This window comes from Clarias gariepinus, chromosome 14, assembly GCF_024256425.1.
Source record: "Clarias gariepinus isolate MV-2021 ecotype Netherlands chromosome 14, CGAR_prim_01v2, whole genome shotgun sequence".
Classification (NCBI taxonomy): domain Eukaryota; kingdom Metazoa; phylum Chordata; class Actinopteri; order Siluriformes; family Clariidae; genus Clarias; species Clarias gariepinus.
In genome coordinates this window covers 31,593,149-31,615,000 of record NC_071113.1, presented here as the reverse complement: position 1 = coordinate 31,615,000, position 21,852 = coordinate 31,593,149, and the positions used below count along the sequence as shown (strand labels likewise).

At 44.3% G+C, this 21,852-nt stretch overlaps 2 protein-coding genes across 3 annotated transcripts in view; both read left to right on the top strand.

The window, feature by feature from the left end:
• The window catches only part of ppifb (peptidylprolyl isomerase Fb), a 7,796-nt gene extending 4,959 nt beyond the window's left edge, over positions 1 to 2,837 (top strand). For both annotated transcript variants that reach the window (XM_053512351.1, XM_053512352.1), the window contains exons 4-6: positions 941 to 1,037; positions 1,218 to 1,293; positions 1,936 to 2,837. In XM_053512351.1, coding sequence (XP_053368326.1) covers positions 941 to 1,037; positions 1,218 to 1,293; positions 1,936 to 2,071 — 309 coding nt within the window. In that variant the 3' untranslated portion in view covers positions 2,072 to 2,837. The remainder of the gene's footprint in view (positions 1 to 940; positions 1,038 to 1,217; positions 1,294 to 1,935) is intronic.
• Positions 2,838 to 7,861: 5,024 nt separating this feature from the next.
• LOC128541433 (annexin A4-like) lies at positions 7,862 to 20,880 on the top strand. The gene is made up of 15 exons (XM_053511846.1): positions 7,862 to 7,952; positions 12,228 to 12,503; positions 12,587 to 12,618; positions 12,720 to 12,920; positions 13,359 to 13,446; positions 13,730 to 13,824; positions 13,959 to 14,072; positions 14,507 to 14,597; positions 15,089 to 15,168; positions 15,272 to 15,328; positions 16,746 to 16,839; positions 17,083 to 17,178; positions 17,405 to 17,463; positions 20,024 to 20,146; positions 20,266 to 20,880. The coding sequence occupies exons 2-15, from the start codon at positions 12,239 to 12,241 to the stop codon at positions 20,323 to 20,325; spliced, it is 1,455 nt and encodes a 484-aa protein (XP_053367821.1). The 5' UTR covers positions 7,862 to 7,952; positions 12,228 to 12,238; the 3' UTR covers positions 20,326 to 20,880.
• Positions 20,881 to 21,852: the final 972 nt, after the last annotated feature.

The window sequence follows — 21,852 nt, the reverse complement described above, 5'->3', positions numbered from 1 at the left end:
AAAAGATGTTTCTGGGTTAAAGGTTCACCCGCTCGTTATAAAGGGCTCTACCCCAGGGGCAACTGGCGCTTCAATACCCTTTTCTTCCTGACAGTGAAATGAGCTCCTCTCACACCTGTGTGGGGCGTGTCACATGGCGGCCATGTTCATATCATCGGTCCACACTGAGGTGGTGAGACCTGTCCCTAAGAGGACACACTGTGCATGTGTTTGTGTCCTGATGGGTCAGAAGGTGTTGATTAGTTCTCTTTAACAGCAGTTGGCAGAGTAGTGGCGGTTTATATTACGTTATGGTTTCTATGGTAACAGTTCATTCACAGGGAGGGGTACAGCGTGCACTCCAGTCGTGATAAACAGATTAGACACATGAGTGTGTGTGTGTGTGTGTGTGTGTGTGTGTGTGTGTGTGTGTGTGTGTGTGTGTGTGTGTGGTTAGCAGAAAGGCTCTGACACTGTGACTCAGCTCCAACACCCTGCTCTTATTACACCAAAACACTGATTCAGAGGGGGCGTGGCCTAGACTCCCGCCTGCGTGACAGCACCAGTGTGTGTGTGTGTGTGTGTGTGTGTGTGTGTGTTATGAGTTATACTTGTACACCTGTGTGATTGTCTCCGCCCTCAGACACTATTGTTCCTGTGTGTTTACTGTAAAGTTGATTGCTGTTTGCATGGGCGTGTCGGGGCGTGTCGGGGCGTGTCGGGGCGTGTCTGGGCGTGTCAAAGCAAAATTAATCTTTTTATCTTGATTTATTAAATTAAATTCAGCCTTTGGAGCAAAATCTCATCCTGTTCCTATAATATATTGTTTACTTTGTGTTTTTAGAAATAGATTTATTATGAAGTTTCAATGGATTCTGTAGAACAATTGCTAAAGAGTATATATGATTTATTCATCAGTTCTCGTGTGTGTGTGTGTGTGTGTGTGTGTGTGTGTGTGTAGGCTGGTGATTTCACCCATCACAACGGTACAGGAGGGAAGTCAATCTACGGTCCGCGGTTTCCTGATGAGAACTTCATACTGAAACACACTGGGCCTGGTGAGAGATCATACACACACACACACACACACACACACACACACACACACACACACAGTATTAGTGGCTAAGCACATGACCATGCTGAAGAGCAACGAGCTCAGTGTGGAGTGTACAAGTGGTTTCTTTACCAAACTGTGTGTGTGTGTGTGTGTGTGTGTGTGTGTGTGTGTTCTGTAGGTATTCTGTCTATGGCCAACGCAGGACCAAACACCAACGGCTCCCAGTTCTTTATCTGCACTGTGAAAACGGAGTGGTATGTTACTGTGTGTGTGTGTGTGTGTGTGTGTGTGTGTGTGTGTGTGTGTGTGCAGTTTAAACAGGTTCCAAGGTGAACCAGTGATTTGAATGTTTTTGACTATCAAAAAAAAAACAACCTTTTCTCCCGCGTGACTCACATCGACTTCACTGACTCGATTCGTCTAAAAGTGACTCAGTGACTCAGTGAGTGACAGGATTGAAATTTCATCCACTCGCTGTCCTGCAGGAGGTCACAGTTCATTATTAGATATCAGAGTTTATAATGACTTCCTTTTATAACAGATTTAAGGTCACTGCTGAGTGATTCAGTTCTGCAGGAAGTGATTCAGTGTCATATGGAAGCTCTGAACACAGTCTGATTCAGTGATCAGGAAATGATTCAGTGTGTCAGTTCTCTAACTTCACTACGAGTTAAGTTTAGTAATAAAATGAAAGTAATTTCATAAAGAAAATCTTCTGGTGAATTAAGGTGTAAAGTTTAATTATATTATTCAATATGACATGAATCTTAAATATGACTCTGGTTTGATTCATTTGCAAATAATTCACTTAATCATGACCTTAAATGTGATTCTTTAGTAAGCAATGTTTAAAATTGTGTGTGTGTGTGTGTGTGTGTGTGTGTGTGTGTGCGCAGGTTGGACGGGAAGCATGTGGTGTTCGGCAGTGTGAAGGAGGGGTTGGAGGTGGTGAAGAAGGTGGAGGCGCTCGGCTCTCGCTCAGGGAAAACCTCCAAGAGGATCATCATCACCGACTGTGGAGAACTCAAATAACACACACACACACACACACGAGAATCTCATCACAGTGACCGTTTTTCTAACACACCACACACACACACACACACACACACACACACACACACATACAGACACAGTCTTGTGTGTGTTTCCTAAAGATCACATCAGCATTGAGAACCTGAGCCATCGACCTCACTCCAATACGGTTTAGAACACACCCTCTCTCACCCCCCTTCCCCCCTCCCATCCAGAGTGTTTTGTGTTGTAATCTGTATTGAGACACGGGGACATGTTTTGAGTTGAGGTACGAGAGCAATAACACAGATTAGTGTGGGATTAATTAACTGCAGTAATGTAGCTGTTCTGGATCTGAGCCGAGTCTGGATTAAATAAACTGGATTAGTTGATCTGGTCTGGAGTCTCCATGATAATGTGAATGTTTATACTTGTTTTTTCCTGAAGGCGATTCTCAGGGATCCCCCCCACCCCATTTTTTTATGTTAACTCCTCCTATCCTAGCTCCTTGAGTAGTTTAAAATTTAATTTCACACACTGTCACGGTGTCCCCCCCCCCCCTGGCTGTAGCGCTCTCACTGAAGCTAACGTCCACGACTGATCCTGGATCGGTTTTTCTCAGTAAATCTGAACCCCAGTGAGGGCCGTGTTCCACCGTGTTTGTGTGTTTATTGTGTGTTTATTGTGTAACTGTGGGCTGGGTGTGTTCAGGGTTACGTGGTGTTTTATCTGGACTGAATCCTGTTGGAGCTGGACTTTAACTCAAAATAAAAAGCTAACACAACCTCCTGACCTGCAGACAGCTTTGTTTGTGTGTGTTTTTTTTTTTTTTCACAAATCACTGAAATACACCAGGATTCAACACTGTGAGGAAGTGGAGTTACACTAACCAGCCTGAAGGTGATTCATTTCCTCTAAAAGCATGCCCCTGTGTGTTTTATTTCTCTCACACTTCAGCATTTTTTTTATATACAGTTCTCTATATGTTAATGGATGATGTCATATTTTTGTAGTTAGTGGTGTTTCTGAAGCACAACTCTTGTTATCTTGCAGGCTTATTATTCTTTTTTATCTTCTTCTGTACAAAAGTTTGGTGCGTAATTAGTCTAACTGTTTGTGGTAGACCCACGAATAAGGTGTCGAATCGTGTGGCTTATTCGAGAAGGGGGTGTTAGGACTTTTTTAAGGGGTGGGTGGGCAATTAACCGCCCCAAAAATCCCCATAGACTTAACAATGAGACCAACATCAGCTGTGACATCATAGCTATGGCTATGCTCCCACGGCAAGCAGAACTCACATTTTCTTCAGGAAATAAGTCTCTTTAGTTATTAATAATATCGTGGAGTGTTCCTAATACGAGTGAGTTCCCGCTCCCTCGCTGCTCTCTATTTATAGTTACACATGTGATGGAGAGACGGTAAAGCAGTGTAAACTTAGACTGTTACACAGCTCTCACACTGGAGACTCCTTACACTCATGACCTTCCCATGCATTAGTATGTTGTGATCACACACAGATTTTCCCCCAGTGTTTCAGCTCTACACTCCGCTCAGATCAGCACTTTATCAGACTTATACCTGTGAACTTACAGGTAGATTAATGTAAATACTTTCCCAGAATTCTACGTAGGTAATTCCACCCAAGTCCCTCCTCGGGGTCTGTGTATGTGTGTGTGTGTGTGTGTGTGTGTGTGGAGTGTGCATTTCCTCCCTGTGCTTGCTGGGTTTTGTCCGGGTATTCCGGTTTCCTCCTACGGTGCAAAGACCTGCAGATGAGGCTAACCGGTGTTCCCAAATTGCCCCTAATGTGTGAATGTGTGTTTGTGTGTGTGCTCTGTGATGGATTGGCACCACCCTCCTGGTCCTACCCCACCTTGTGCCCAGGTCTCCTGGGATAGGCTCCGCCCATGAGCCTGTAGGATGAAGGATAAATTGGTATAGATGAGTGTGTGTGTAAGAGAGAGAGTGTTGTTTGGACTCAGGCGGTATCGTAGCGCCCTCTGGTGTTGGCTCTCTGTGCATTTGACCTGAGATGTGAAGGTGTTGTGGAGTGTGTGAGACATCACTGTAAAGTTAAATAAGTGAAATGGAGCTGAAGTCATTAGATAAGGATCAACTGTGACATGATCAGAGTATGACATCACCGTAGGCATCACCTCACACTCACTAATGGAGCAAAGGTACAGAACATCAACATACAAGCACCATGTACAAGCGTACTGTATGTGAGACAGGGAAGGGCATCGGCCGCGGGTCATCTCAGGGACACTGATGGTACGATAACACACTCTTTACTTATACGAGGGACTGATCACTTAAATCTTGATTGAGTTACTTGTTATTTAATTTATAGATATTATTATATTCACTATAGTGTTTATTACTAGAGAGAGAGTAACATGTCATGCTGTGATTGTTAATTAAGTGTTCCCATGTATTCACAAAAAATGTAATATGATGTTGTGTATTACTGTACATGTCCTTAAAGGGTTAATAGAATAGCATGTGTTAGTTAGTTGTGTTAGAAGAATAGTTAAACAATTCTGTTGCTGTGTTTATTTAAATTTTATTTAACTGCTGTTTTTTTTTTTTTTAGTAGTAGTGATTTAACTGTTATTTATCAGGAGTAGTGATGTACCCTTTTTCTGGTTTTTCCTTTAAGGTTATCGACCTCACTCTCTCTCTCTCTCTCTCTCTCTCTCTCTCTCTTAGTTGAATCCACTTTGAATGATTGTTGTGTAACCTGCAAAGCTGTCAGACACAAGAATTAAAGTGATTCCCCAGTTGATTCCGTGTCCCCTGTAGGTGGCTATGGCTTTTCTTCGAGTTTAAAACGGAGGCTGATGTGTGAATTCCCAGAGAACTCGACACACACTCCAGTAGATGATTAGTGACCAGATTATCAGTCGTGTCTGAGATGTTGATGTTTGTGATTTTATTACTCCAGATTATGGTTGAGATCGGTGTGTTGTGTTCCTTGTGATTTACTTGTGCCATGGTGTCCGAGTTTAAAGAAAAAAGTACAAAGAATAAAAATAAGAAGCAAAAGTGAAAGAAATAAAGAAGTGTGTGTGTGTGTGTGTGTGTATTGTGGGTTTATTCTCACGTCAGCTCTCTTACACAGAAGAAACCCCAACCCGTGTCTGAGCCTTTCCTACATTTACTCATCTTTATTTCATCATTTGAGAAACTGTAAAAGTGAAGTGAATGTGAGACACACAGCTTTATGGTGATGATAATGATGATGATGATGATGATGATGATGTGTGTGGACTTTGCATGTTCTCCTTTTGGTGCTTGATGGGTTTCCTCTGGGTACTCCGGTTTTCTCCCACAGTCCAAAGACCTGCAGATTGCCCGTAGTGTGTGAATCTGTGTGTGAATGTGTGTGTGAATGTGTGTGTGAATGTGTGTGTGAATGTTGACCAGAGGTCCCACCACTCTGGAACACTGTGTTGTTTTCGTTGCTGTCAGGTTACATCAGACCACCAGACGGCGCTGTGGGAACTCGTGGTATTACCCCACCTGAACCATGTGACACAGTCCAGGGTCTGGTGTATTTACTAACACTACCACAAAAACAACAAATTAATCAAAAATATAAATAATTAAAACATTCATGTAAATAAATACACATCGAATCATTTTTCAACATCCTACAGGTAACAGGAGGAGGAGCGGAGTGTGAATCAGGACCCACACTGACACACTCTCTGTGCCACACGGGGGCGCACTAGGACCTGGCCTTTCACACAGGACGCAGTCTAGGAGAAGAATTCTTACAAAACTTACAAAAAAAATGTTTTATTATCATTTTAACATGGAAGAGGAGGGCTCATGTAAAGCGCGGACGCGTCGGGTGCTGGTCCTCATTTGTCTACTGCTTTGTGGAGAAGTTGACCGGGCAAAGTCATTATCGATACACACACACACACACACACACATTGTATAGCGATTTTAACAATTGTCAATGTCGCAATGCAGCTTTACACAATCAGAAACATTATTTAAGTTTTTATAAGATGTGAACGTGTATAAAGTTCTTAAACACTCAGACTTGAAGCAGAAACCCGTAAAACTAGTTGTGCTTTATGGTTGTCCCCCTGCGATGTAGGATGTGTATATGTGTATATGTGTGTATGTGTGTGTGAAGGGTGTGTGTGAAAGGAAGTGGGTTGGGCTGTTATTTTTATACATTGTCCTGTCAGTCAGGTTGTACACACACTAATGTTTAGCACACAGAGATATTACAGGGTGGGTTTATATTTATATATCTCTTATTATATATCTCTCTATCTCTCTCCCTCACACACACACACACACACATTTTCTTTAGGCGAATGACTACATGCCCATACCTGAACACGGACACGCCCATTTCTTGCAGTATAACCTTTAACCCACTCATAGACACTCAGAATTCATGCTCACAGTAACCACATCTAATCTTTGAGCCACATTCTCCTCACGCTGCCTACATTTCAGGAAGCATTTATAAACTCAGAGCCACACCCACGTTACAAATTTAGTCCCAAAACGAGCCCGTCCTCCATTCAGGGTCTGGTGCAGTGTGGATTCTGGGGCAGTCGGAGACAGAGGTCAGGCAGATTGAGTTGTGGTTCCCATCACTGTCTACAGTGACATCACCTCTCTGGAGCTGGAGAGATTTTGGGTCGGTGGGGTCGATGGGGTCGGTCTCACCACAACCCCCTAGAGAGGGACGGGATTCACAGAACAGCGTCGGCACATTCATAGTCCACAGTTCAGTCGTGGTATGTTGGAGTTTCCCCCACTGAAGACTCCATAGTTCTAGCAGGGCACCGTAACACTCACACGGGTAACAACAGTACAGCATGAGTGTCTGGGAGGGACGTCCGATCTGATCGGAACCAAAGCACAGTTATGTTAGAGGCTTTCAGTGCCGGTCCAGGTTTGTATATAACACACACCGTGTTTGACCATGAATGTGATCAGACGTACCCATGGTGGTGTAGTGGTTAGCACTGTGGTCCTGCACCTCAAAGATCCGGGTTCAATGCCCACCTCGGGGTGCGTGGAGGTTCTCCCTGTGCTTGGTGGGTTTCCTCTGGGTACTCCGGTTTTCTCCCACAGTCCAAAGACATGCAGATTAGACTTATTGATGTTCCCAAATTGCCAGTAATGTGTGTGTGTGTGTGTATATGTGTGTGTGTGTGTGCCCTGTCCAGGGTGTATCCTGCCTCGTGCCCAAAGTATCCTGGGATAGGAGTGACAGTAGAACTTTCAAAGATCCATCCATGTTCTAATCATCACACATCCACATCACTCACACTTGCATAGTCTGTAAGCCACGCCCACTCATCGCATACACACACTTGTGCTATTATGATTTCTATATATAAAAACTAACATCACCATACTGCCAAGTCAATTAATCAACTAATCCTGACTCATAAGCATCATGCGCCTCTCTCTCTCTCACACACACACACACACTCACACACACACATTCCCTGGTTTAACAGATTTCTCGTTGCAAGTTTTTTTAAGTTTCAATAAAGACATTATTAATTTCAAGAATTAAATTGCAAATGGAATAAAATATTATATTGTTACCATAATCTCATCATTTAGTTTTAATAATAATGAACTATTGTCACTTCCATAATCATTAGAGTCACATGTGACCCTGAGTGTGACTCATTAACCCAGTGTAAAGCGTGTTATAGGGGGGGGGGGGGGGTGTAGGGCGTGGCCCCATAAACACACTGCAAATGTAAAGGAAAATACCTATGTGGTGACGTCATTAGTTTCTAGGACACACCCTATTGCGCGTGCGTGTGTGAGTGCAGGCAAATCAGAAACATACACACACACACACACACACTGACTTCCTGCTCCAGCTTCTCTTCGCTTCTCTGTAAGTCTCTCCGTCTTTTATATTTATTTATCTGTTTATTACACCGCGGGGGGGCCGTGGGGGGGCCGTGGGGGGACTCCGGGGTTACTCCCGGTCAGCGCGCGCTCACCCCGACATAAGTCACTTTATATTTATTATAGAGAGAAAAAAACTTCTGCGACTCTTTAATCCGGGGAGTGACGGGGCTGTGTGTGTGTGTGTGTGTGTGTGTGTGTTTGGTGAATTTCCTGGAATTGTCTCGGGGTGATTATGTAATGCAGTAATTGATGTCATGTGGGGGCCCTGCTCTTTCTCACACACACACACACACACACACACGCACAATCTCCAGGAGAACCGTCCCGTCTTTGGGTTTGTACCGTCTCGCTGCGACATCTCGTGATTTTGCAGTAGTGTCGAGTGAATCCTAGGAGGAGTCGGTTCCTCTTATTCGGCTCTCTATACGCGATTCGGTTCCTCTCATTCGGCTCTTCATAAGTGAGTCGGTTCCATTTATTCAGCCCTTCATAAGTGAGTCGGTTCCTCTTATTCAGCCCTTCATAAGTGAGTCGGTTCCTCTCATTCGGCTCTTCATAAGTGAGTCGGTTCGCACCCATGAGCAAGGTTCAAAGTTTTCTGTTTTCTTTTTGATCATTTTGTCCTTATCGTGTTTATCTCCTGCATTAGAATGTGGCTGTAATCTGTGTGAACACTACATGTTAGTGTTTTTAGACACGTTGCATTATTATAACTGTGTTAATCTTAAAATAGGCCTAAAATTCTTGAAATAATAAACTGATGCTTTGATGCTCCATGTTTATACTTATTACTCTGATTTGTTTCAATTGTAGAGTTGTCGACTTTTAGATATATACACACTACCGTTCAAAAGGTTTGGGTCACTTGCAAATGTCTTTTTTTTTGTCTCGTGATTTATTTTCTACATTCTACAACAATACTGGGGATTTCAAAACTATAAAATAACACATATGGGATTAGGTCATTACGTAACAACAAGAAAAACACCACTTAGTTGTTATTTTAAGACACAGAGGTCAGCCTTTCTGTAATAGTTCTTGCAAGAACAGTATTGTGTCAAGTGCATTTGCAAAATCTGTCAAGCACCATAATGAAACTGTCTCTCATGAAGGCCGTCCCAGGAGGGCGAGACCAAAACCTACCTCTGTCTCAGACGAGAAGTTCATTTAGAGTTATCAGCCTGAAAAATGACCAATTAACAACCAGCACCTGAGATTAGAGGCGTTATGAAGTCTTTACAGAGCAGAAGTAGCAGAAACATCTCACCATTAACTGTTCAAAGGAGATTAAATTCCTTTACAATGTAGAAAGAAATAAACATCAGGAACCATCATGGAGTTAGAGAGTGACCTAAAACTTTTGAACAGTAGTGTGTGTTAAATAATTTGCGACACCTGCAGTACCTGTTTTTTCTTAAAGAATATTAATGGTATAGAAACCCACAACATCAGGACACATCTGTTATATGTGGCTGAGAAACCCGTCTGAAAAGCTGATTTCCAGTCCAGGATTCTTGTTTATGCTTAAATGTGAATCCTTTTAATTATTTTAGAGACTCTCTAATCTGTAAACAAACTGCTGTAAATCCTGGGGGCGGAGCTTTGTGCACATGATCAGGATCGTCTAACCCACCTGTCTCACTGTTACAGGCGGGGTTTAGATTATACACCTTTAATTACAGTAATGAGATTAAAATAAATGAACAGTCAGGCAGTTTGATTCCATCAGTCATTCAACAATGTGTCAATGATCAATAATCTAAACTCCGGGAGATTTATTACAATAAACAGAACCTTTCAAGATTTTACATACATAAAGTTTATTTATTTATAAGTCTGAGTGATCTAAGGCTCTGTGTTCATGTCGTCGTGGTGTCTGTGTGTTTATTAAACCCAATCCAAACAAGCAAGGTTAATTTAAAGCAAATGAAGAATTTAAGCATTTCAGAGTCAGTGAGATTATAACTCGTCAGGTGGTGATGTGAGTCGGTGTGTTGTGAGTCGGTGTGTTGTGTTTCAGTTGTATAAAGAGGGAAGCCCTTCACCCTGATGGACCAGTCTAACTTGATAAACCAGTTTAAACAACTTTCACTACGAATCCGTGTGCAGGACGTGAAACACATGCCCCCCCCCCCCCCCCCCCCCCCCCCCCCACACACACACACACACACACACACACACACACTCACATACACACCGCATGGAAACACAAACCCACAGTCTTGCAGCACAGTTTGCGACACTGCAGTGTTGCGGCGTTACTACCCGGCCGCGGCGAGGCGTGTACAGGCCGATCCTCGCGTCTTTCACAACGTCCGAGGGGTTTTTTGGTTTTATGCAAACACAGGGTGAATATAAATGTACAGTAAGTAAACAGATCATGAATCAGGACTTGTGTAAATCACACACACGCAAATCACTTTGGACAGGAACGAGGTTCAGGGTCATCAGGGGTGGAGCTGGAATCCAGCAAGCACACACACACACACACACTGTAGCACATCACACACCAGAGAACTGCAACGCCAGGGACGTATTTAATCGTAAAACATATTCATGTCCTTAGTTTTACTTTTGAATTTGCATAAATTTACATAAATCCGACTCATTAGTGTGACCCGTGAGCGACCTGATGGAGTTCTCACGGAGTTCTCACGGAATTGATACACAGACTACACACTGGCCTTTACAGCTTTTTTCTTTTCTTTTTTTTTTTGTTTGATAAAAATGACTGGGTACACACTGTGTGTGTGTGAGTGTGTATGAGTGTGTGTTAGTTCACATTTTTAAATGCAGTCTTTTCATATTAACAACGTTAAAGATATTTCAAAACATGAGGCAAATGTATTGGCGTCCATTAACCTCAGGATGCGTGCGTGTGTTGCTGGGTTCCATTGCTGACCACACCCAGGGGGCGCTGTTGTCATCATTTAGTCATTAGTTGATCATTTTCAGCTGCGTAAGCATCGCCTTTAATAAAGGTTTGTGTGTGTGTGTGTGTGTGTGTGTGTGTGTGTGATGGGGAAGCAGACGTGCCGTGAGTCTGAGTGGAGTGTTTTGAGGAATATGAAGAAAAGAAAACGACTACAAAGCATTCACTTCTCCTTCCGGCTGTCTCCCACATGTCCTCCCTCACCACATCCACGACCCTCCTCATGGTCCTTCCTCTTCTCCATCTCTAACACACCCCTCCTGATACACCCCTCATCCCCCCTCCTCACACGTCCAAACCTTCTCAATCCGGCCTCTCTCTGTCCTCAAACCGTCCTACCTGCACTGTCCCTCCAATAGACTCACTCCTAATCCTGTCCATTCTTGTCCCTCCCTCCAGCTCTGCTTCCTGTCTTTTTGTCAGCAGTAACGTCTCCCAACCGTACAACCTTTAAACACAGCTTTATTGGGAGATGAATGAATGAGGACGATTGTGAGTTTGATCTTCACTTCTGATGACCAGAATGAACAAAAACAAGAACTTTTGTTCACGTTATAAATTTGAATAACTTTTAATGTCCTTGTACAGGAGGAGCGCCTGAACATTTAACTGAAATGTAGGAGAAACTACAGCTGTTTTTTTGGGGGGTTTTTTTGTTTCTGTTTATCTTTTATTGCACTCGTTCTTCTGTGTGTGTCTGTTCTTCTGCGCAGGTGTGAAGGTCGGGGTGTGTTCCTCATTCTGTAAACATGTAAAGAGCCATGGTCATGTTTACCTGCTCTAACACACACACACACACACACACACACACACACACACACACACACACACACACAAGCCAATAACCAGCCCTTTGTGTGGGGAATATTGAGAAATGTCTGTGTACACACTGTGTGTGTGTGTGTGTGTGTGTGTGTGTGTGTGTGTGTGTGAGAGAGAGACACAGACAGTCTTTTCCAGTCCTGCACCTGTAAATCCTGATTATGTGAGAATAATCGCCAATCTGGTGTCGCTTGTTTTATTCTAAATAAATCTTTGATGTGGAAGTGGGCGGAGTTATTTAGGCAGGGTTAGGAAAGCTTTGGCCAGGTTATGTAGATGGGTTATGTGGGTGGAGCTATGAGCGGGGCTATGTATGGAGTGTAGGTGGGGTTATGTAGGCGGGGTTATGTGGGTGGGATTATGTGGGTGGGGTTATGTATGATGTTTAGGTGGAGTTATGTGGGGGGAGTTATGTGGGCGGGGCTGTGTATGGTATGTAGGTATGTTTTCAAATGGAGCATAAAATCTGTTTCAAAGCCTAATTAATATCTTTCTCTCTTTCAGAGTTTGCCAGAATGAGTTACCCCGGTTACCCTGGTTACCCACCTCAGGGTGGTGGTTATCCTCCACAGCAGCAGGGTGGGGCTGGTTACCCTCCTCAGCAGCAGCAGGGTGGGTACCCTGGGTACCCTCCGCAGGCGGGCGGTTTCCCAGCAGGGGGTGGATTCCCTCCACAACAGCCAGGTGGTTACCCCGGCTACCCCGCTCAGGGAGGTGGTTACCCCGGGTACCCTGGATTCCCTCAGGATCAGTCTGGAGGTTTCCCCGGCATGCCCCAAGGTAACAGCCAGGAGGTGTTCAGGATGATGTAGGGGTTGTGGTGGTGTGGAACACCGATAACGGTGATCTTTTTGTGGTTACAGGTGGATGGGGAGGGCAGCCCGGCTTTGGAGCTGTAAGTACCCCTGGCTTTGATCAATAGTGTGTTAGTTAATAGCAAATTCACATGATGTATGGATGAAGGTCTTATACTATATATATGTGTATCGTGTGCAGCCTGCAGGAGGGATGCCACAGGGGTATCCTGGAGGTCAGATGCCAGGGCAACAACCCATGCCCGGTTACCCTGGAGGTGCTCCTGCCCCAAACCCCTCGTATCCCAGCATGCCTGGCTTTGGTGGACCAGCTGGACCAGTTGGACCTGCTGGACCAGCTGGACCTGCAGCACCAGGGGCACCTGTAGCACCTGCTATTAACGTAAGATCCAAAAGTTCTGACTCTCTCTAATCTCCATCACCGCATCTCATTCTCTTATGTGTCTCCGAGTCGTCCCAGACCACATCGTCACTTAAAGTGCATCAGCTGTAAATGATATCGTGTTGAACGTTTTGCTGTGTGAATGTATTTGGTGTGTGTGTAAATGTATTTGGTGTGTGTTGGATTGCTTTGGGCAGAGATACACACCCTGACTTTTCCCCATCTAGCCCTATTTTTAAGGTTTAATGGTTTTAAACGATGCGTGTCGGTTGCTCCCGCCGCTGTGACATCACACTCTCCGATCAGTACTGAAGACTTTGGATAAAATAATAAACTCCCAGTCCTAAGTGTCTCTTATTGGACATAACAACACTGTGTAGAGTCTCGGTGCTGTTCCCTGGTACAATGTTCTGATCCTTTGATCTGTTTGTTTTACAGCGTGGATTTCGCGGCACCATAAAGGACGCCCCCGGTGCCGACCCGCTCCGAGATGTCGAGGTTCTCCGCAAGGCCATGAAGGGCTTCGGTGAGACAGTGACACCGCTTGGTTTCTGTTCTTTTTAAATCTTCACATCAGTATGGGGTTCTCTGTCTGGGAGTGGTTCTAAGTGGAACCCTCAGAGTGTAATCTCCTCCTCTCAGTTCTAGCTTCATCGCTGACTGTTACACCGACCCGGTGTCGTATGAGCATCTGCTTAGAAATGAATCTTAGCTTAAAGTGTGCATCGTGGCATAGGTTACATTATTGTTTGGTTGGTTGTTTGTTTGTGTCTCAGGTTGTTGACTTGTTTTTTGTTGTTGATGTGTAGGCACTGATGAGAACGCCATCATCGAGTTGCTAGGGAACCGCTCCAACAAGCAGCGTGTGCCGATGGTCAAGGCTTACAAGACCACTTATGGGAAGGTGAGAAGTGAAGCTCAGTGAATAGATCCTGCTGTAGTCGAGCAGAGGCGGTGCACAGCAGGTCCTCATCTCCTCAGGACTACGAGGTTTAACGTCTCTCTTCTTGTCCTCCTCCCCGTCTGTGTTCTCTTCAGGATCTGATCCATGATTTGAAGTCAGAGATCTCAGGGAATTTTGAGGACCTTGTGCTGGCGATGTTGAAGAGCCCATGCGAGTACGACGCCTACGAGCTCCACCACGCTATCGCCGTGAGTGTCCATTACCTTATACTGTTACTGTGTGTGTGTGTGTGTGTGTGTGTGTGTGTGTGTGTGTGAGGACTTTAGACATGGGGCATTAGAAGCGTTACAGATGGAGGGTTGAAGGTGTGGAGACGGGGCATAAGAGGTGTAGAGATTGGAGAGACAAGGTGGAGACAGGGTACGGGGTTACAGGGGATGTGGTTTGGGGTGTGGGTATAAGGGGTTTTTGGGGGGCGGAGACGTGGATGACTGTTGCAGAGACATGGGGGTGGGGTTTAGGGGTGCGGAGACGGGGGTTTGTGGGAGACAGGAGTTTATGAAATGTCTTTTTTTCTTTACATAGCTCTTGAGTTACTGAGTGATCCAAAGCTCTGACATGCATGACAGCAACTTTGTCTGTGTGTGTGTGTGTGTGTGTGTGTGTTTGTGTGTTTAAACAGGGTGCAGGGACAGATGAAGCATGTCTGATTGAGATTCTATCATCTCGCAACAATGCTGAGATTCAGGAGATCAACCGTATTTATAAAGCAGGTGAGTGTCCGCCTGCACGTCTGTATGTCTGTGTCTATGTCTATGTCTGTGTCTGCATGTCTGCATGTCTGTATGTCTGTATGTCTGTGTCTGCACCTGTCTCACTTTCCTAAAGCCTGATGGGAACTGACTAATTTGTTCTTAAATGTTTATGTAATAATCTCAGACTGGATTAAGTTTATTATTACATAAAGCCTAATGTTTAATGTTGTCTGGTTAGAGCACCATATTTTCAAGGAAACACACACACACACACACACACACACACATTTACTTCAGGTTTGTCTTGTAATACCCAAAGTAGAATCTATTCTCCTCGCGTCAGCGTCACGGCTCCAGTTGAGGAAAAAGTTGAACCTACTGCTGTTGTGGCTGAACCACTGAAATAACTTTGACATGTGCAGATATTCTTCGTGTGTGTGTGTGTGTGTGTGTGTGTGTGTGTGTGTGTGTGTGTGGAGAGACAATAAAGACATTTGTGTGTTTTACAGAATACGGCAAAACTCTAGAGGACGCCATCACCCATGACTGCTCGGGTCACTTCCGCAGGCTGCTGATCTCTCTGTGCCAGGTCAGACTCGTCACGCTGTGGGCGGGGACCATTCACACACCTGTATAATGAAGAGAAGTGCATGATGGGTAATGCTGTTTCTCCTCGTCTCTCTGTGTTTTAGGGAAATCGAGACGAGAGGGAGAACGTGGACATCTCTATGGCCAAGCAGGACGCTCAGGTGAGACAACACCTCATGTGGTTGATTAGTTCTCTGTAACAGCGGCCCTGACGGTAGCGCAGGTTTATATTAATGCGCTCGCTCTGTTACGTTATCGTCTCCATAGCAACAGCTCGTTCACAGGGACTTAGAGAGCGTAAATCTTCTGAACAATATGAGAGTGGTGCTTGCCGTGACAAAGCATTGGAGTCATGCTAGCAACATGCTAATCACGCTAGCATCATGGTAGCGACATGCTAATAATGTTGCTAGCAACATGTTTATGTAGTTAGCAACATGCTAATCATGTTAGCATCATGTTAGTGACATGCTAATGATGTTGCTAGCAACATGCTAATATAGTTAGCCTAATGCTAGCAACATGCTAATCATGTTAGCATCATGAGTGTGTTGCTGATAAAGCTGCAGTGATGATGTTGGGGCTCAGCGGTGACCTCTGACCCCGTATTATCACCACACTGCTGGTTCTAATAAAACTCCCCTCTATACGTTTCACCATTGTGTTAATATTTGATATGAATAAATAATTACTGTAAATATAGTGTGTTCCTTATAACATTAGTTCACTCACTTTTAACCCAAACGCAGCATTTAAACACTACTAACTAACTTCAAATTAAATCAAACAAAAAGCTACATTGTTACTGAGCAGCGCGTATCTGTTACATCATCTGCCAGAATTATTATTTCTAAACAAACTTCACTCCGACCACACGGGATGAGTGACTAGTACAGAGAGCGCCGCCTGTAGGATTAAAAAATATATAACTTTATTCTTCCCATAGTGGGGAAATTTTACTGCCTTAAACGCCTCCAAAGTCTCAAAACTGGACCTGACAGCGCGCGCGTGCTGATCAGTTGAGGGCATGTGGGCACACGCGGCTTCCAACGTACACTCGCTTCTATTTGTGGTGTTGTGAGAATGGTGTAGGTGTGTGTAATGAGTGGGTGTGGCACTAATCACAGCGTTAAGAGAAAAATGCAGATCAGACACTCTTAATGTGTGTGAGAAGGTCGAGCGCTCGGTACAGACCCGGTCCAGTCCAGCGTGATTGGTCATGTCTGATCAAACTGAAAACCAGCCGATTCCGGTCGGCTGATCAAGCGGTGCGTCTCTCTCATAAACGTAAGAAGAAAAAAAAAAGATTTTGGAGTCGGTGCATGGATCAGGACACGTAACTGAATCGTCTCTAAATGATAACGACACAGAGTGGGAGGTCACGGGAGGTCACGGGAGGTCACGGGAGGTCACGGGAGGTCACGAAGACCCGAGGCTCTGCTCTGCATTAGTGTGGTGTTCCTGAGAAACTCATATACATTCATTACGACTTACATCTCACTCATTACATCTCACAAAGCCAGTCCTTTAAGTGTGTGTGTGTGTATGTGTGTGTGTGTGTGTGTGTGAATATTTTAGGCCCTCTACAATGCAGGAGAGAAGAAACTCGGGACAGACGAGTCTCAGTTCAATGCCATTCTGTGTGCACGCAGCAAACCACACCTGCGACAAGGTACACAACACAACAACACAACACACAACAACACACAAAACACAACACAACAACACAACACAACACAGCGATTGTATAACAGTAATAAACAATTCTACACAACACAAAACAACAACTGTATAATAGTATTACAATACTGCACAATGCAATGTGTTTTTAAATTAATTCATAATTTATTTATTTATTATTCATAATTTATTCATAAATTTCATGCTAATAATTGATGTGTGTGTGTGTGTTTAGTGTTTGTTGAGTACCAGCAGATGTGTGGTAAGGACATTGTGAAGAGTATCTGCGGTGAGATGCACGGAGATCTGGAGCATGGCATGGTCTCAGTGGGTGTGTGCCTCATTTGCATATTCAAATTGAACTGATAAGCTATTCAAATTATTTGTGCCACATTTTTCATGGGTGTGTGTGTGTGTGTGTGTGTGTTTGTGAGAGAGAGAAAGGGGGGGGTGGGGGGGGGGGGGGGTAGAGCGGGGTGCATAAGTGTAAGGTGGTGCACTTAAGCACTGTGTGTTTATAATGTGTTTGTGTGTGTGTGTGTGTGTGTGTTTTCTAGTGAAGTGTGTCAGGAACACACCTGCTTTCTTCGCTGAGAGACTCCACAAGTCTTTGAAGGTAACGAACACGTCCTCGTCCTCCACAGCTGGTCTGGTTCTTGTCTCTCCGTCTCTGATGTCTCTGTGCTGAGAGACGCTTCTCATCTCCCTGAGGATGTAGCTCCGCCCCTTTTTATTTCAGAAAATCAGTTTTTGTGAGCACAGGTCTGCGTGCGAGTGAATGCGAATCATTAACAGGACATCCCTACCGGATCGGTTGCGACCCGGGTTAATAACGACCGGCACCGGTGCTGTTGACCTACAGGGTGCTGGTGGAAATCGGCTACCGTTGGTCACGTGAGGAGAGGAGGAAGGCGAGAGTTTAGGAGAGACAGGATGGACTCTGAATGTTGGGACTTTGACAGAGAAGGAAGGTGAAAATAGTGTGTCCAGGAGACCAGGTGGAAGGATATCAAGGTTAGAAGATTAGGAGCAGGGTTCCAGTTGATTTACTGTGATGTGGACAGAAAGAAGAAATGGAGAAGGAGTTATCCTGAAAGCGGAGTTGGTAAGGAATGTTCTGGAGGTGAAAATGTATCAGACAGGTTGAAGTCGAGTCTGAAGCTGAAATTTGAAGGTGTGAAGTTCAGTGTTGGTGGTCATGTCTCACAGGTAGGATGTGAATTAGAACAGTATGAGTGCAGATCAATCCCTGCTATCCGTTATCACCCAGATGAGGATGGGTTCCCTGTTGAGTCTGGTTCCTCTCAAGGTTTCTTCCTATTACCATCTCAGGGAGTTTTTCCCTCAGCACCGTCACCCTCGGCTCGTTCATCAGGGACGATCTGATCATTCTGATTCACACACACACACATTCCATACACACTTAAATATTTCTTTTGATTGTGTAAAGCAGCTTTGTGACAGTGACTGTTGTTAAAAGCGCTATACAAATAAAATTAAATTGAATAGAAGAGAAGGAGAAATTCTGGAGTGAGTTAGATGAGATGATGATCACCCCTAGAGGTGATGAGAATGTGATGGGCAGGTTTGGTCGTCAGAACAGGAAGGACAAATTGTGGTGGAGAAAAATCTAGAAAGGTGGAGGTACGTTCTGGAAAGCAGCAAGACAGAATACATGTGTGTGAATGAGAGGAACCTAAGTGGAACGGTGAGGCTACAGGGAGCAGAGGTAAAGAAGCTGCAGGACTTGGGGTCAACAGGCCAGAGCAACGGAGAGTGTGGAAAGGAGGTGAAGAGGCGGGTACAGGCAGGTTGGAATGGGTGGAGAAAAGTGTCAGGTGTGTTGTGTGATAAAAGAGTTTCAGTGAGAATGAGAGTTGGAGGGAGCAGAGATAAAGATGTTGGGGTTCTCCTTGGGAGTGACAAGGATGGATAGGATCAAGAATGAGTTCATCAGAGGGACAACCCACGTTAGATGTTTTTGAGATAAAGTAAGAGAGGCCAGATTGAGGTGGTTTGGACATGTTCAGAGGAGAGATGGTGAATATATCGGTAGAAGGATGCTGAGGTTGGAACTGCCAGGCAGGAGGTCTAGAGGAAGACCAAAGAGGAGATTTATGGATGCAGTGAGAGAGGACATTTACATTTAGGCATTTGGCAGACACTCTTATCCAGAGCGACTTACATTTTTATCTCATTACACATCTGAGCAGTTGAGGGTTAAGGGCCGCGCTCAAGTGGTTGTGGGGTTTGAACCTGGGATCTTCCGAACCGTAGTCCAATGCCTTAACCACTGAGCTACCCCTGGCCATTGAGGTTAGTTGGTGTAAGAGAAGAGGATGCAGAGGATAGGGTTAGATGGAGGCAAATGATTCGCTGTGGTGACCCCTGAAAGGGAACAGCCCAAAGACAAAAAGATTTACATTCAAAAAGTCAGCAGAACTAATAGAACAAAGTCACAGAGTTTAAACAAGCTGATGTTCCTCATTTCACTGTGTTGATCTTGTAAGTTGTAATTAAAGGTTCCCTTCACTCCATCAGTTTACAGTATGGAACATCTGCTGTGTGTGTGTGTGTGTGTGTGTAGTAGTGATGATGAGATCATGCCTTATGTAGGTGTCGAGGCTTCCCGCCAACAGTTTCACCAAAAGCTCAGCTTCATTTCTTGAAGCTCCAGGACTCATTGTTCTGCCATCTAGTGGACACATTTTGTGTAGCAACTGGAACGTAACATCTCAAGCCAAAAGATTTTGTACGTTTTCCTTTATTTTAAATAGGAAGTAAATGTGAAGTTCATTGCCGAAGGCAAAACAAAAATTCTTGACTCTCAGAGAACCGACACACACCTTGAAGAGAGGCTTCATTTGGGCACGCCCCCTTGACCCCGTATCATTTTATATTGTTTATTATCAAAACGTTCCTGATTTTGGGGAATATTAATTGCACTTCGCTGCATATATGGCTGTTTTTGTTTATGTAATCAAACCATTGCAGGAAACGTGAAAAAGGGAATTAATAAAGACGTTGTGCAGTCACACGCTGTCTGTCTTTGCAAAACCTCCGTCTGTCTGTCTCTGTCTACCGTCTGTCATCAGTCTTTCTTTCATTTGTCTTTATTTCCATGTGTCTGTATCATTCCGTATGTCAGTCTTATTTTTCTTTCTGTCTGTCTGTAGGGGATGGGGACTAAGGACCGTACTCTGATCCGTATCATGGTGAGTCGCTCTGAGATCGACATGTTGGACATCAGACAGGAGTACGTGCGCACCTACGGCAAATCCCTCTACAACGACATCTCAGTGAGTACACACACACACACACACACACACTCACCCCTCATTCACACATATGCGAAAATAATTTTTTTAAATGAGTGAACTAATTGTGTGTGTGTGTGTGTGTGTGTGTGTGTTTGCAGGGTGACACCTCTGGTGACTATAAGAAGCTCCTACTAAAGCTGTGTGGAGGAAGTGATTGAGTGTACACACACCGATACACACCAGCGGACACGCACGCACACGCACACACACACACAGTCACTGGTGCTCCCCCAGCCTGGCATGTGTGAGGTGTGTGTGTGTGTGTGTGTTAAACCATTAGTTAGATTTCTACACAGTTTATTCTGCATTAGATCAGCTTGTGAGTCGTGTTTACAGGAAGTACAATCGTTATGGCGTTATAGAGCGTTTATGTGCCTTTATACATCTATATAAACTACACATCATTTTATACATTGTGTGTGTGTGTGTGTGTGTGTGTGTGTGTGTGTGTGTGTGTAAAACTAACCATCATAATAAAGTCTGGTGTCGGAGCATCACTGTGTACATTTATTCATTCCTGAACTTACACATTGTTTATACCTGTCTGTCTCTCTCTCTTTTTCTCTGTCTCAGTCTCAGTCTCAGTCTAGACTTTACAGGAGACAGTATGTTAAACATAAATCTAATCATTTCTCCACGTGATGTAGTGAATATTAAATCTGTCAGTAAACTGATAAATAAAACTGTCTGTTTCTATGACTTTCTGCCTTAAAGCCGCTCGGGTTCTGTCGGGGTTCTGTCGGGGTTCTGTCGGGGTTCTGTCGGGGTCCTCTCGGGGTCCTCTCGGGGTCCTCTCGGGGTCCTCTCGGGTTCTGTCGGGTCCTCTGTCTTCGAACCTTATAAAGAAATCGACTGTAGGTTTGTCCTCACATGGTTGTCCTGCAGACTTTTTGTGTCTCTTGACGAGCCTCTGATGTGTTTCTGGTTTAATGGGAGAGAACACACACATTCTACACACACACCGTACATTCTCACTCACACACACTCTGGTTCTATTGGGGTCTCAGATGAGCTCATCATACAGAACCAGTTATATAGAAATGTTTATTACACTCCATGTATAGGAGGGGGAGGGGGGGTGGGGGTGGGGGGTATCTGCCTTCACCTCCACCCCAGCAGTTATTGGATCCTCTGGAGCTTTATGTTCCTCTACAGCAGGAGAGTTTAACTCCAGTCCTGTGTGAGATCCTTATTGACTCTTCTGCTCAAAGGCAGCTGATTCAGCTCGTCTCTTAATGATCAGGGCCCGGGTTCACAAAGCTTAAAAGTTGCTCCTAGTGACGAAATTCCAAGAAAATGCTTATAAGTTATTTTATTTATATAGCACATTTAAAACAACCGATGGTCGACCAAAATGCTTTACATAGTAAAAATCTACGAAAAAGTAGAAAAAAAAGAACCATCAAATTACCAATACACACCACTATAACACGTTTAAAAGCCTCGGTAAACAGACACGGTTTTAAGTTCGATTAAAAAATTTCAATACTTGTTCCAAAGTGTGGGACCAGCCACAGAGAGAGCACGGTCACCTCTCCTTCTTAAACGACTTTTTGGTATTGTAAGCAAGAGTTGATCAGATGATCTAAGTCTCTCTGAGGACTGTATGGGTGAATCAATCATTTGTATATTGTGGCGCTTCGACTTCACCAATGCTGATATTTGCTCCTCAAATTTTAAATCTA

Coding starts and splice junctions, on each gene's coding strand:
- LOC128541433 (XM_053511846.1), top strand. CDS start 12,239: ATGAGTTACCCCGGTTACCCTGGTTACCCACCTCAGGGTGGTGGTTAT. Junction 14,598..15,088: donor CAACCGTATTTATAAAGCAG/GTGAGTGTCCGC, acceptor TGTGTTTTACAG/AATACGGCAAAACTCTAGAG. Junction 15,329..16,745: donor TGGCCAAGCAGGACGCTCAG/GTGAGACAACAC, acceptor TGAATATTTTAG/GCCCTCTACAATGCAGGAGA.